The sequence below is a fragment of the Myxine glutinosa genome, chromosome 14, assembly GCF_964187855.1.
Source record: "Myxine glutinosa chromosome 14, kmMyxGlut1.1, whole genome shotgun sequence".
NCBI lineage: Eukaryota > Metazoa > Chordata > Myxini > Myxiniformes > Myxinidae > Myxine > Myxine glutinosa.
Genome location: NC_136274.1, coordinates 22,712,386 through 22,727,773, shown reverse-complemented (window position 1 = coordinate 22,727,773; position 15,388 = coordinate 22,712,386). Strand labels below are relative to the sequence as shown.

The window sequence follows — 15,388 nt, the reverse complement described above, 5'->3', positions numbered from 1 at the left end:
TATGTTGGCATGATTCTACATGCTGCCCTGTCTTCTAGCAAGCATTGAAATTGGTTTAAAATACCTTTAGTCCGTTTTTATTCTACCAGGTGAGTGCCAGGGGTATTGCCCCTATGTTTTTTTTTTATAGGCGTTTCTTCTTTCGATGAAATGTGTATGACAAGTATTCTTTAATTCCGGCTGACTACAGTACTCAACGTGGCTGAACTAGTGCTACCCGTCACAGCTTGGATCGTCATTACCTGAACATTTATTATACGGCAATAGTTAACATTGGCAGCAAACCGCAGTGATTCATTGCTTGCACAATACCACAACAGGGTTGTTCTGCTGCCTTGTGGTGCGGCCAAGGATGGGTATCATCCATTGCCTGCAGGCGTCGACTGTTGGAAAACAGGACAGACGACTTTGACCTCAGCTGAGTCGCTCCAAATAGCTGGAGATGGTCTTGATTCTGGCTGCAGCAGTGCAGCAATGTAACACTATTTTGACAACTTGTTAGGGACTATCTACATATTCCATACACTGTGCTTTCGGTTTTTACACAACTTCCCAACATACTGTTACAGACGTGGCTTGGATGTTATTTCCCGAGCGGTTTTATGGTATGACCACGTCTGCACAAGTTACCCCGATTGCACCCGGGGTTGACTAGTCGCGCTATGCTAGACCAATGAAGGAAAAAGAAGACACACGGCTGGAATTAATACGACACGACACCAGGGATACGGTTCTCAAAGGTTGTTATTACAATTGCGGAAGGTTTAGATTACAGGGACAAGAGGGAAACATAGGAAGGTGGGCACTTAAACACACTTATATTATCCCCGGACAGACGACAGGTAAACGCGGGACAAGGCTCACTCACACGGGGTTTGATGGCCAGGAAAGCGGGTAGCGATCGCTCCAGGTGCACCTGTGCTCAGGGCAGGATCACGTACGGTCCAGTTCAAGAGATGCGGTGGAGGTATTGCAGCGCTCGAGGGGTGGCGACTTCTCTCTCCAGGCTGGGGGCGCATCTCTCGTCACGTCCGGCAAGCGGCTGCGTATATCCGGCGGGGAGTGACACGCCCTCGGCTCGTTAGCTCCGCCTCGTGGAATCGGCACGTTGCTTCTCATTGGGTGCGTGCGGGGGGGGTTACTGGCTCCGCCCCTGACGAGGAGCTGACAGCCAGCCCCTTCGGGGTAACCCCGTGGAGCGCATGGTCTGGAGCTAATCGAGCCGGTGTGAGGACGCATCCTCCCCCGCTCCGCCGCCATCTCTTCTGTTGTTGTTGTAATTGTTGTTGTAGTTGTTGTTATTGTTGTTGTTTGGGGAAGAAGATGGGAGGAGGTATGGGAAAGGTCCTAAACTCACTACTGATGCCATATAATCACATTCTGGTGCAACGAAGAGTCATAATTAATGGAAACGAGGCCTTAACTGACATAGATTAAGAATAACTAGGAAGATGTCCGAAAGTTGGCTACGTGTGGTGCGGTGGACCTGGGCACGACATTTAATGGGGGAATAAGGGGAAGGTCGGCTCTACTGATTGTTATTTACATGCAATGGGACTAGGGAATGGGGGACTGGGGAAAGTTGGGGAGTATTGGAGAAAATAGGGGAATATTTACAAGCGGATATGGAGGCCAAATTCCATATTCGCAACATTGCACCCTTCTCTACCCTCGGGGCGTCCCGACCCGATAAATTTTTACCTACTTTAGTGTGGCACGCAATGTAGTTCCCTCTACTATTAACTCTACCCTGAGTGCGACAGTTTTACAGATATTCACAAATGAGTAAATATGTCCCCCTGCGACGTTGCACCCTTCTCCTCACAGAAACACACCCACAGGATAACCGAATCCGGAAAGAATTCTCAAACTAAACATACAGCCGGTAGGGAGCATTATTTACAAGACTATGCTGCTATTTACACTACGATCCAGGACCTGTTTTTGGAGGAACACATGCAGATGTTATGCATAGAGAGAGCGCGCTTGCCAGCATCGATACACCAACCCACGAGTGCTCTGTGGCCGACGGCCTTTAATAACGTGCAGAGCACCCTTCCCGAGCATCAAAAGCACCACCCCACCACCAATCGGTGCAGTCACCATTGTTCATTGGAATAAAAATAAATTCGACAACCCCTAACCCTGCAGGTGTCTCTTGCTCTTCTTGTGGTGCACTTGGTGGTGTTAACTATAAGTGGTTCACCTGTATGGCATAGGTGCCACGTTGACCCATAGGTCCATCCCCGGGTGGTGCTTGGCCGCAAACGAACTGCGGTCCATTGTGGGTGGCCACAAACATTGCGGTCCATATGGTGTATCGATCCAGGCAGCCAACAGCGAAAGTGCAGGCCCACAACTGCGTAGCCAGCACCTCTCTCTCCTCTCTCTCTACCCCAAAGCCAGATCCTCGGAGGTGGGAGACAAAAGAAGAAACAAGTGAGTAAGGTGGTAAGGGCGCAAAAGTGCACGCAATATAAGGTAATGCACACTGGGGGCACATGGGAACCAGGTGAGACAGGTACGTTCCTATCGTACGCCCCCCCCCCCCCACCAGGTAACCTACATGGCCCCTCCCTTACCCCTTACTGTATCCACAAAACACAACACTACCCATAATCATCTACTTTACAAATCAACAAACATCCCTACTGTCTTCCCCGTTCCTCCCATATACCAAATTCGTCTTCTCTCCCTCCTAACCAATCAAATTTGCCATTTTCAACTCTCATCAAAATTTGCCATCTCCAACTCAACATCATAATTTGCCATTACCAATTCATCATCAGTCCCTCCTAGGGAGGGAGAGATGGAATCACCCCAATGTCTCATCCACGTCGTGATGCGTCTCACCAACCCACACAGCAATTCATCTCCTGCAACAAACAAAGAAAACACAGGTGTGGAGTCATCATCATCACCACAGGTAAGTGGCTGCGTATGGTGCGACAGGTTCATCAATCCTAACTATTTCCTAAATGACTTTAACAACTTTACACTACCCGGGGTCTCTCTCCGGCCAAACCATTGGCCCTCTTACACTATGGGTTCTAAAAACCAATTCCCATTGGCCAAACTGTGGTGCTCTTCAATTTGGGGTCTCACTCCCCCGATTCATCTCCCGGTGCCCTCGCACAATTTCTGGGCTGTGGCGTGTACCTCTCCCAGTGGGTCTACCCACCTGCACACCTCCACCACTGCAGTTGCCTCCGAGCTTACCTGCTCCTCACCCTAACCTAACTACCTGGGGAAGGCCCTCTGGCTCTCTCCCCACTCCGTGCCCTCTCTGGCACTGGGCTGCCCGATCCACACCCGGGATCCTCAGGCACCCACTCACAACTACCGGCTCCCAGAGCCCACCTGCGGCCTCACCTGGCCGACATCCTCACAGTGGTGGAGTGCCCAACCAACTACACACACTAACAGGCTACACGCCCAGCCATTTCCACAACACTAATGCACCCATTCACAACACCATTCTGCAACCGCACCACAAATGCCAATATCCAACCACAATTTACCTGTACCCTCTACCTAACACTTACACTACCCGCCCCGGGTACTCGTGAAAGGGGTCCACTCTTCCCCCATCCACACCTTCGCACCATGCACACCACTCCGTACCACTTACTCCAACTCTCTCCACACACCTGTACCTGCACACCTGTGCTCTCACACCTGGTGCCACCTGCACCCTTCTCTCCCCAAGCGCATTCGCGCTGATCCACACACTCATTACTCATACACTGCTCCACACACCTGTCCAGTTGCACACCTGTGCAATCACACCTGTTCAATTCTCACAAACACGGCATCATCTCAGCTAACTACTCCCTTCTGAAACTTGCGCTTCCCAGTCGTCCCTTTAAACTATTGCGCTCCCTCGTCATTATCATCCATACTAATCTACCTGCGTCCCCACTACAGGTATCAGTCACTAACTAACCTTAACGTTACCTAAGGTCATCTTCTCTAGATCCCTACACACAATATCCTAACCCACCCGGGCTAGTTTTCACTGCCATACACCCCATAAGCTATTGCTCCTTTGCCCCACCATGGGAAAGGTGGCAGGGATGCCACCCTCTCCCACCGGGCCTATCGCTCCTCAATCCCCCAGTCCTCTGGCACTAATAAGCCCCCCTTATTCAGAGGTACTGGGTCCCGCCTCGGCATCTAAAGCCGAGGCAATCCACGGGGGCGCCTGCTCGCCGGTGTAAGGTCTTATCCGGTCGGCGTGGACGATCCGAGGGAGGGCTCGTGGCCCCATTTTGATCTTAAAGACCACGTCACAGATTTGCGACAGGACGACTCCTGGGCCTTGCCAGGGGGAGGTGAGTTTTGGGCACCTTCCCTTCCGCCTCCGGGGATTAAAGAACCAAATCTTCGTCCCCGGAGCGTATTGACTCCCCTGGCTCCGGTCGTCGTACCTGCGCTTCATCTTTTCCCCCGCCAGATGGAGTTGGCGGCGGGCGAAGGCATGGACTAGCTCCATGCCTTCCTCTAGGTGACGTGCGTACCCCTCCCTCGGCGGGTTAACCACTGTGTCTGGCACGGGACCGCATAGCAAGTCGGCGGGAGCCCGTAACTCCCGCCCATACATAAGCAACGCTGGACTGCATGCGGTGGCCCCGTGCTGGCTGGTCCGGTAGGCCATAAGCAAATAAGGGAGATGTTCGTCCCAGTCATCCTGACGGGTGGTGGTGAACAGTGCCAGTTGTTGGATTAAAGTTCGGTTGAATCTTTCCACCATCCCGTCAGATTGAGGTCTTAAAGGCGTTGTCCTGGTTTTTCGAATTGACAGGAGACTGCACACATCTTTTAGTAATTTGCTCTCAAAATTTCGTCCCTGGTCGGTGTGCAACTCCTGTGGAATCCCATGCCGGCACACAAATCCTTCCACGAAGGCCTGCGCTACCACCCCTGCTTCTTGGTTGGGGAGGGCGTAGGCCTCCGGCCACTTGGTGAAGTAGTCCATCACAACGAGGATATACTTATTACCTTGGCGGGTGCGGGGCAGCGGTCCTAGAATATCCATAGCCACCCGCTCAAGGGGGGCCCCCACCTGATGTAATTGAAGGGGGGCCCTCATCCTCCGTGCTGGTCCCTTTTTGGCAGAACAGGCGTCGCATCTCCGACACCAGTCCTGTATGTCGCGCCCCATATTCACCCAATAGAACCTCCGGCGGACCCGAGATATTGTCTTTGTCCTGCCCAAATGGCCGCCGGAGCGGGTACCATGCACCTGTTGCAATATGACGTTCTTGAATTTGTCAGGGACTATCACCAGCCAGGAAGTTCGATCAGAGGGAACCTCCACCCACTTGCGATACAAGATGTTGCCTTTCAATTCCAGGGTCTGCCACTGAGCCCAATATGCCTTTGTTTGTGCCCCGAGGGGGGTGACCTCTTCCCCCTTTGGTCTTTGCCCCAATTTGACCCATTGGAACACCGGCCCCAGAACAGGATCCTCCTGCTGGGCCGTGCTCCAAGCCAACTCTCCAAATTCCTCGTCCGCGGTTAGTGGCAAAATTGGCCCTCTCACCCGGGTTGCCCGGACGACGAGAATCGGGGCGGAATCGCCCAATTGCTCCCTCTCCTCGTGTCTCGCACAAAATTTACAGTTTTCCCCCAGACAAGGACGCCGAGAGAGTGCGTCCGCATTACCATGGGCCTTCCCGGCCCTATGGGCCACATCAAAATCGTACTGCTGCAACTTTTCCAACCACCTTGCAATTTGGCCCTCCGGTTCCTTGAACCGAAGGAGCCATTGCAAGGAGGAATGGTCAGTTCTAACCAAAAATTTCCGCCCGTACAAGTACGGGTGGAAATGGTTCATGGCAGCCAGCATAGCCAATAACTCTTTGCGAGTGACGCAATAATTTCTCTCGGGCCTACTTAAGGCCCGACTATAATAACCAATCACTCTCTCCACGCCCTCCTGTGTCTGAGACAAAACTGCGCCCAATCCTTCCTGGCTCGCATCCGTGTCCAGGGTAAATGTCCCGTCACTAGTGGGGTAAGCTAGAAGGGGTGCGGATGTTAGACACCCCTTCAATTTTTGGAAGGCCTCGTGGCACTCCCGTGTCCAATTAAATCGCGTCCCCTTCTCCGTAAGCCGGTGGAGGGGACGGGCCAACTCCGCAAATTTCGCCACAAAGCGCCGGTAGTAGGAGCAGAGTCCCAAAAATCCCCGCACCTCTTTGATGGTACGTGGTGCGGGCCACTCCTCTACCGCTTTAATTTTGTCTGGGTCTGTTTTTACCCCCTCGCGGCCAATCACGTGACCTAGATAGGCCACCTCTCTTGCAAACAAAGTGCACTTACTCGGGTTCAGCTTCAACCCTGCCTGTCTGAGGCACCCGAACACCTGGTCCAAATTAGCTAGTGCCTGGGGGAACGTTTGGGCATGTACCAGGACGTCATCCAGGTACACCAGGCATGATTGCCATGGCATGCCGCCTAGTACATGCTCCATCAATCTCTCAAAGGTGGCGGGGGCGTTACACAAACCAAACGGCATCACAGTAAACTGATACAGTCCCTTACCTGTGGAAAATGCCGTTTTCTCCTTCCCTGCCCTATCCATCTCCACCTGCCAATACCCACTCTTGAGGTCCAAAGTTGTGAACCAATTTGAGCCCGCAACGGCATCGAGGGTGTCATCAATCCTTGGCAGGGGATATGAGTCCTTGAGTGTCACGTTGTTTAGCTGGCGATAGTCCACGCAGAACCGCGTGGTCCCATCCTTCTTTTTGACCAGCACAACAGGTGACATCCAAGGACTTCCCGAGGGCTCGATCACACCTGCGTCGAGCATTTTTGCAACCTGCTCGTCAGCTTCCGCCCTCTTGCTCCAAGGGAGCCGTCGGGCGGCCTGACGAATAGGCCGGGCCTCACCGGTGTGGATCTGATGTTTCACCAGGCCCGTACGTCCAATATCCTCGGTGGACAGGGAGAAGAGGTCCAAATGGGACCCAACCAGTTTGTGTAAGGCCTCCCTCTGGGTACCTCCCAACTCTACGCTACTACGATTTACCATCTCGCAAATGGGATCGGGCCAATTCCTACTTGTTATTGAAGGCTCCCCCCGGGGTCGGCTCGGCTGGACGTTCTCGCCCCTCACTGTCGCGACTTCCTCAACTGGGGTGCAGCCAGCTACCCTCGTGCCCCTTACTATAGTGCGTGGTTCTGTACTCACATTTACTACTCGGACGGCCACTACCGGTCCGTCCGTTTTTACAAGGGTGCGGCCCACGATTAAACCCGGTATGGACTGCGCTGCCACCGGTTCGACCAGGCCGCAGGACTCCTGCCATGTTGGGCGAGCTGCCCACCGGGCCGGCACTATCGCCTCGGCCCTTGGGGGGATGGTCACGGCCTCGGAAGCCTCCAGCTCCGCTCTCTCGGCCGTGCTCACTCCCCCTAACGGCAGCTCTTCTACTCCCACCTGCAGGATCCCCCGGCACAAGTCGATTTTACAACCGCTGGCAGTCAACAGGTCCAACCCTATTAAACATGGGTCGCACACCTCCGCCACCCAAACATCTATCTCCCTCCTTACCGACCCTAACTTGAGGGTCACAGAACCACGCCCTATGATCGGGGCCGTTACCCCGGTAGCAAGCTGCAAACTATAATTTTGCAGGCGCTGGATCTTATCCCAGCCACCTGCGCTCGAATCAAGGACCACAGGGCTGATGATCGTGGCGCTAGCTCCTGTGTCCACTACGGCGTCTACCCCCACGCCGGCAATTTTGCATCTAATTGTCAGGCTACCGGTTCCAATTTGGCCACAATAAATGACCTGTCGCGTCAATGAGGGCTCTCCTCCATCCTCTGCTGCCGAACACCGCCCTACGTGCCCGACACCTTCTAGTTTCCCGGGGTCTGGCGGGGGGGTGTCTGGGGTCGGCTAACCCGCTCCCCCCTGGGCGGAGTTGAGGACCTCAACTGCCGGGGATCATCCCGGCGCGCGTTTCGACAGTGCCGCGCCAGGTGACCCAGGCGGTTGCAGGTATAGCACCTCACCTGATAAGGTGCTTGCCTCCGGAATTCCAAATTCCCCCCCCTGTAGGTCCGAATTGGATTACCCGCTCGTGGTCCACCGCGGGCCACCTCCGTGGCCGCCTGCCATGGTCCAGGTCCCGCCAGGCGCTGGTCCACCAGCCTCCGGACCATGCCCGCCAGGTCAGGACCCACGTCGGGGGCGGGTCCCCTAAGGGGTCCGCCCTCCATCGGGGGTCCCACCTGGCGGACCGCCATTGCGAGACGCTCGCCCCCTCGGGCCAGGGGCCTCGCTGCTTCCCAACGGGCCGCAGCGTCAGCCGCCTGGCTCAGAGTCTGCGGGCGCCACATGGCGAGCTGTTGCCGGAGCTCAATATCCGGGAGGGCCTGGATAAAATGGTCCAGCGCCAGGCTTTCCCGGGAATCCGCTGCCATGCTAGCATGTGCGATCCCCACTGCGCGGCGAATGTCGTGGGCAAGTTCCCCGATGGCTTCCTGGGGCTTGCGTTTTCGCAGCGCGAGCTGAGCTTTAACAAGCTCGCTCTGCTGTTCTATGCCGAATCGATTAATTAGGGCGTCGCGGAGGGCTGGCAGGGTGAGAGCACCCGCTGGTAATGCCGTCAGCACCTCCGCCGCCGCGCCGCGCAATGCGGCCACCAGGTGTACTCCACCTTCGTCCTCACCCCAACCGTTGCCCTTACACACACAGTCGAACTGCGCCAGGTACGCGCGTAGATCACTCTTGCCGTCATACGGCGCGAGTGGGACCTTGTGGGACCACCTCGTATGTGAGTCGTTGCCCGCCTGCCGGACCCCGTGCGTCGCCCCTTGCGGGGTCAGCGCGGGGCCGAACCGGCCGGGCCCCCACAGTACACTACCCCCAAGGGGCTCTCGTGCCTCCCCGGTCCCTCCAACAACTACCCCTGTTGGTGTCGATGCATGGGTCACACCTCCGCAACCCGCTACCCATTCCATACCACCACCACCACAACCTTGCTCACCCACACCTTGCACCTCTCGTTCCATACCCTCCGGACCAGCCATACACCTCACTCTTGGCCTCTCACGAACATCCGGGTCTATCTCGACCCCCAAGCTTATTAAATCACCTGGCGCATCATACGCACGACCATATTGGTCACCACTTACACCGGGTCCTCTTTCTCTTCGCTTCTCCTCCATCACCTGCGAATCCCTCATCCGGTTAATGAGCACATCATCACGATCCGAACACAGACTCTGGACCAATTCTTTTACCTCCTCTTTTATCTCTTTCTTATCCTCTCTCCGTCGCTTTTTAATTTCGCTCACCCCTTCTTCCACTTCTTCTAATTTTTGCTTCATCTCCTTCATCTCTTCGTGCGCCCCTTTAAGTTCTTCCTCTAACTCCACTTTATTTTTTTCTATGTGCTCCCGCACCTCCCGCTCTTTAACCTCCATTACCTCTACCACCTTGTCCATTTTCCTCGTCAGGTCCTCATGTACCGTCTGACACTCTTTTTTAATTACCCCTACGTCCTTTTTCATCTCCTTCTGTGTCGATTTTAAACCCTCTATTACCGCTGTGTTCTTCTTTACCTGGTCCCCCAACTCCTTTTGTCCCACTGTCAGTTGTTCTACTCCCAGCGTCAACTCCTCTATACCACCTTGCAATTTTACAGTCCCCTTTCTCACCTCTTTCTCCATGCGCTCCTTACAGTGCCTCACCTCCTCGCGCACTCCTCCGACCTCCTCACTCACTCCTCTTCTGATCTCCTCTCCCATCACTTGCATCTCCTGCCCAGATGCCACCCTCATCTGCTCCATTTCCTCCCTGTGAGCATCCAGTTTGGTTTCTACCCCCATTCTGACCCCCTCTATCTGCTGCTCCATTTGTTTAACTTCCCTTTCCGCTTGGTCCCTCATGTCCCTCAATTTGCCTTCCATACTGTTTTCTAACCCCTCTAACCCATTTTTCACTCCCTCTATCTGATTCTCCTGGGCAGCCATTCTATTTTCTACCCCCATTAACCCATTTTTCACTTCTTTTATCCCGTTGTCTAACCCCTCAAAATTATTGTCTATCTTCCCAAATTTCTTGTCTAACTCCTCAAAATTATTGTCTAACCCCTCACTGGTACCCCTCGCTTCGTCCCTCATTACCCCCATTTGCTCACTCTGAGCCCTCGCTTCGTCCCTCATTACCCCCATTTGGTTTCCCAACCGCTCACTATCAGCCCTCATTCCCATCATTATTCTGCTTTCCATTTCTTCATTATTCTTGTCCATAAGGGCCTTCATTTGCATAAAAAACAAATTCCAATCCACCGGGGGCGCTGCCACGGTCGCTGGCGCGGTGATCAGCGAGGCGCCATTTTGCGCGCCCGCTTCTTCGTGCGTGACGGCGCTATTTTGCGAACCTGCCGCCCTCACTGCTTCGCTCTCCTCCTGTCCCTCATTTTGGTCCTGGATCGACCCTACCTCACTCTCCTTTACCGGACCCCAGCTGTCTTGATCCGCCATAGCGCGACTTTCAAAATTCGGTTTTTATTTTTTATTTTCGTAAAACAAATTGAAATTTCGCCGTTATAATTTCGCGCGGGAAACGCGCTCCGAATCGATTTTCCCTCCCAAAATTTGGGCCTAACTAATTTAGTCCCGGGTTCGAATTCCACTCCTCGACACCAATTGTTACTCTAATAGTACAATTGGTGTTCCAAAATTTGGGCTAAATAAATTTAGTCCCAGGTTCGAATCCAACTCCTGACAACCAATTGTTACAGACGTGGCTTGGATGTTATTTCCCGAGCGGTTTTATGGTATGACCACGTCTGCACAAGTTACCCCGATTGCACCCGGGGTTGACTAGTCGCGCTATGCTAGACCAATGAAGGAAAAAGAAGACACACGGCTGGAATTAATACGACACGACACCAGGGATACGGTTCTCAAAGGTTGTTATTACAATTGCGGAAGGTTTAGATTACAGGGACAAGAGGGAAACATAGGAAGGTGGGCACTTAAACACACTTATATTATCCCCGGACAGACGACAGGTAAACGCGGGACAAGGCTCACTCACACGGGGTTTGATGGCCAGGAAAGCGGGTAGCGATCGCTCCAGGTGCACCTGTGCTCAGGGCAGGATCACGTACGGTCCAGTTCAAGAGATGCGGTGGAGGTATTGCAGCGCTCGAGGGGTGGCGACTTCTCTCTCCAGGCTGGGGGCGCATCTCTCGTCACGTCCGGCAAGCGGCTGCGTATATCCGGCGGGGAGTGACACGCCCTCGGCTCGTTAGCTCCGCCTCGTGGAATCGGCACGTTGCTTCTCATTGGGTGCGTGCGGGGGGGGTTACTGGCTCCGCCCCTGACGAGGAGCTGACAGCCAGCCCCTTCGGGGTAACCCCGTGGAGCGCATGGTCTGGAGCTAATCGAGCCGGTGTGAGGACGCATCCTCCCCCGCTCCGCCGCCATCTCTTCTGTTGTTGTTGTAATTGTTGTTGTAGTTGTTGTTATTGTTGTTGTTTGGGGAAGAAGATGGGAGGAGGTATGGGAAAGGTCCTAAACTCACTACTGATGCCATATAATCACATTCTGGTGCAACGAAGAGTCATAATTAATGGAAACGAGGCCTTAACTGACATAGATTAAGAATAACAAGGAAGATGTCCGAAAGTTGGCTACGTGTGGTGCGGTGGACCTGGGCACGACATTTAATGGGGGAATAAGGGGAAGGTCGGCTCTACTGATTGTTATTTACATGCAATGGGACTAGGGAATGGGGGACTGGGGAAAGTTGGGGAGTATTGGAGAAAATAGGGGAATATTTACAAGCGGATATGGAGGCCAAATTCCATATTCGCAACAATACTATAAGTGTTCCCTTTACTCCTCTGAGCCTATATGTGCTTGACGACCACTGGCCAAATAATTAATTACAGTGTCCCCAAGAAATTATATAAATCGTTCCCGTAAAGGTGTTTATGAATTACGATGCATCGGAATGTGTTCCGCATCACTCCATAAGAGTTCCAGGAAACAAAGAGCAGCTGCAGATTGTGAATGTCCGTTCCCTTTGCAATGCAGGTAAGCAGAGGTATATGTAAGAGACTTCACAAGGTGCATACCCAATAATAGCTTGACTTAGTCACTGGCTAAACAGGTTTGTGTGTCCACCTCGAGTCTAGACAGTTTTTTAGGTACACCTGCAAATGGGAGAAACATCCACCAGGAAGCAGAACTTTTGGTACAAACAGAGCACCAATGTGAAACTGTTAGCGCATTATACATGAGAAGTCACAGATATGTGACGGTTGCACAAATCAAGTAAAAGTTGATCAGTAAACAAGGTGACAGCATATATACAGATTAATATCAGGTCCAACCCACTACTGGAGGTGTATTGTGTAATATTTTGGCAGGTGACAGGAGATTGCTATTAATGGGTTGCACTTGTTTGGTGTCCTAAGTTGTTGTTTAAAAAATAAATAATTATCTTACTAGAGATGCTGTAAAGAGGTAATTCGCACAGGAAAGCAAGATTAGTTACAATATGTGTTTGCCTCTTGCAGGGAGAACTCGGTCACTCGAGCAAGTTTTCACAGGTAAGAAATATTCTGCTGTCTGCTATTTATTTAAATTATTTTGGTTTTGGTTACCCATACATCTCATTGATGGTTTACAAAGGCACCATACTGCATTTGCACACTCCTTTACTATGTCGTACAAGTGGGGAAGTTACAATTTCATCAAGTTGTGGTTGAGGATGCTTCAAAATTGACCAGGAGTATATACACTACCGGTCAAATTTTTAGAACACCTCAATTTTTCCAGTTTTTATTGAAATTTACGCAGTTTAATGTCTCAATGTACTCTGAAATTAAGCAAAGAGCAAATAAACAATTGGAGATAAAAAAAGAAATCAAAGAATCATTTTGTTTAACAAAATGTAATATAAATTTTGACTCGGCAAAGTAGCCACCTTTTACAGATATAACCGCCGAACACACTCGTGTCATTCTTTCTGCAATGGAAATCAAATATTGTTCGGGAAGTTCTTCCCAACACTGTTGCAGAAGTTCCCACAAATGTGTTGCACTTGTAGGTTGCTTTGCTTTCACCCTTCTGTCCAGTTCATCCCAAACCAGCTCGATGGGGTTTAAGTCTGGAGACTGTGCTGGCCATTCCATGATTTGAAGCCTACCGTCTTGTTCTTTTCCTCGAAGGTAGTTTTGACATCGCCTGGAGGTGTGTTTAGGGTCATTATCTTGCCGTAGGATGAACCCCTGACCAACTAGGCGTATACCAGAGGGTATTGCATGGTGCTGCAAAATGCTGTGGTAGCCCTTTTGATTCAGGGTGCCAGTCACTCTGTGCAAGTCGCCGACTCTGGATCCAGCAAAAGAGCACCAGACCATCACGCTTCCTCCTCCATGTTTGACAGTTGGTGTCACACACTGAGGAACCATCCTTTCGCCTACTCGACGGCGTACAAAAACCCTGTATGATGAACCAAAGATTTCAAATTTTGATTAATCGGTCCATAAGACCTTCTTCCAGTCTGCAGTAGTCCACTGATGGTGCTTCATGGCCCAGGCAAGCCTCTTTTTCTTATTTTGCCATCTTAGCAATGGCTTTCTTACTGCCACTCGACCTGTCAAACTTGCAGCTCGAAGTCTTCTCCTCACAGTTGAAACTGAGACTTGCTTACTTCGACCAGTGTTAAGCTGTGCTTGAAGCTGTTGTCCTGTGAGATGCCTATCACGCAAGCTGCTGACTCTCAGAAACTAGACTTCTGATTCTGTTGTGGCTTTGGGTCTGCCAGACCTCTTCCTGTCAGAGTTTCCTCCAGTTTCCAATATACTACTTCCTGCAGTGCAATATTGTCCAAATAATGCTTAAGAGGGTGTAATAACAGTCTGTTCCAATACTGCTTTTATACAGACAGGGGGTTTGTAATCAAGTAATCAGCAGAGGTTGGGCCACCTGTAGGAATTGTTTGCATCAAGTTTCAAGGCTTAATTTACCTACGTTGCTGCAGAATAGCTGTAAGTTGTTAACCCATTACATGTTCCCTGAAGAAGGCCTTTTTTTTACAATATAACTGTGCAATTTACATTATTTTCCCGTTTTTGCTAATCTAAACTTTTTTTCAACCTCGAGCAGTTTACTGCTTACCTTTGTACCATTTCAGGTTATTCACTGGACATTAAACTGCGTAAATTTCAATAAAACTGAAAAAAACAGGTGTTCTAAAACTTTTGACCGGTAGAGTAGGTAGTGGGGAAAAAAATGGAAACAGCAAGGTAAAGTCACTTAATAGGGCGTTGGGCTACCACCTGCAGCCAGTATGGCCTGCGTGCGCCGTGGCATCGAGTCCACCTGCATTTGGAATTCTGCAGGAGGGATGTGGTTAGGGTTACCATTCTTCCATGAGAAGGTCAATCAACTCACACCTGTTAGATGGAGGTGGAAATCGCTATCTCATTCTCAGGCATCGTTCCAGAATATCCCATAAATGCTCAATTGGGTTCATATTGGTGACTGAGAATGCCATGATGTATCGATAATATCAGTGTATATATACCACCTTTAGAGGCCATTTTTCCCCGCAAGGCGGGGGTTGGCCTTTTTCGGGCACCGTGGTCCCCTTTTTTGAAGCAATGTCTTATGGCCGGATGCCCTTCCTGCCGCCAACCCTGTTAGTCGCCTCTTGCGACGCACAGGGAATTACCAGTGAGCTGGTACTCAATTTGCCGACCTTGGAAGGATGACAGGCTGAGTCAACCCCCCTGCATTAATTCAGCGATAGACCGTGATTCGAACCCAGGATCCCAAGCCGCACCCTAACCGCGATAACATCAGTGTTTTCTTCATCAAAAACGTATTGCCCCCAAGGTGCTCTTAAGGATGTCTTTCGCAGACAATCGGCAGATTCTGTTCGACCAGTCATCTGAAAATCTCAACAGGCTTCATTCTACAAAAGCTGATGCTTTCGTTGACCGGAAATTTCAAAATTATCCACTCCTCCGTCCTTCATTATCTCCTTCGCCGCCATTTTTGTTTTTGAGCACATGCATTTGAGTGGGAAACGCATGTTCATGGGTATTGGTTAGCAACACCAAAAGCAAATTCCCTCAAAAATAATTAATCTATGTTCACTACTCTACCTTATATAAGCATACTTACAGGTCAAATGTGAACCATCCTCTTACTTCACCATTTTGATCCCCATCCTGCTTCTCCAAAGTTACAACGTTGCACATTGCATGTTGTGTGCCTGACCTCAGGCCGCAAGAGCACAACGCAGAGCATGCTGGGGATAGAGAGGAACAGCAAGTCACGGAGCATATCAGGTTTGTGGTTCATAATAATTCTTCTGGATTCCATTTTTGGGTTTCAC

General features: G+C 51.3%; 1 protein-coding gene across 1 annotated transcript in view; it reads left to right on the top strand.

Annotated features, from left to right (window-relative positions):
* LOC137439482 (uncharacterized) overlaps nt 1–15,388 on the top strand; it is a 52,126-nt gene that overhangs the window by 18,794 nt on the left and 17,944 nt on the right. Inside the window, exons 5-6 of the mRNA XM_068135258.2 lie at nt 12,558–12,590; nt 15,276–15,341. Coding sequence (XP_067991359.2) covers nt 12,558–12,590; nt 15,276–15,341 — 99 coding nt within the window. The remainder of the gene's footprint in view (nt 1–12,557; nt 12,591–15,275; nt 15,342–15,388) is intronic.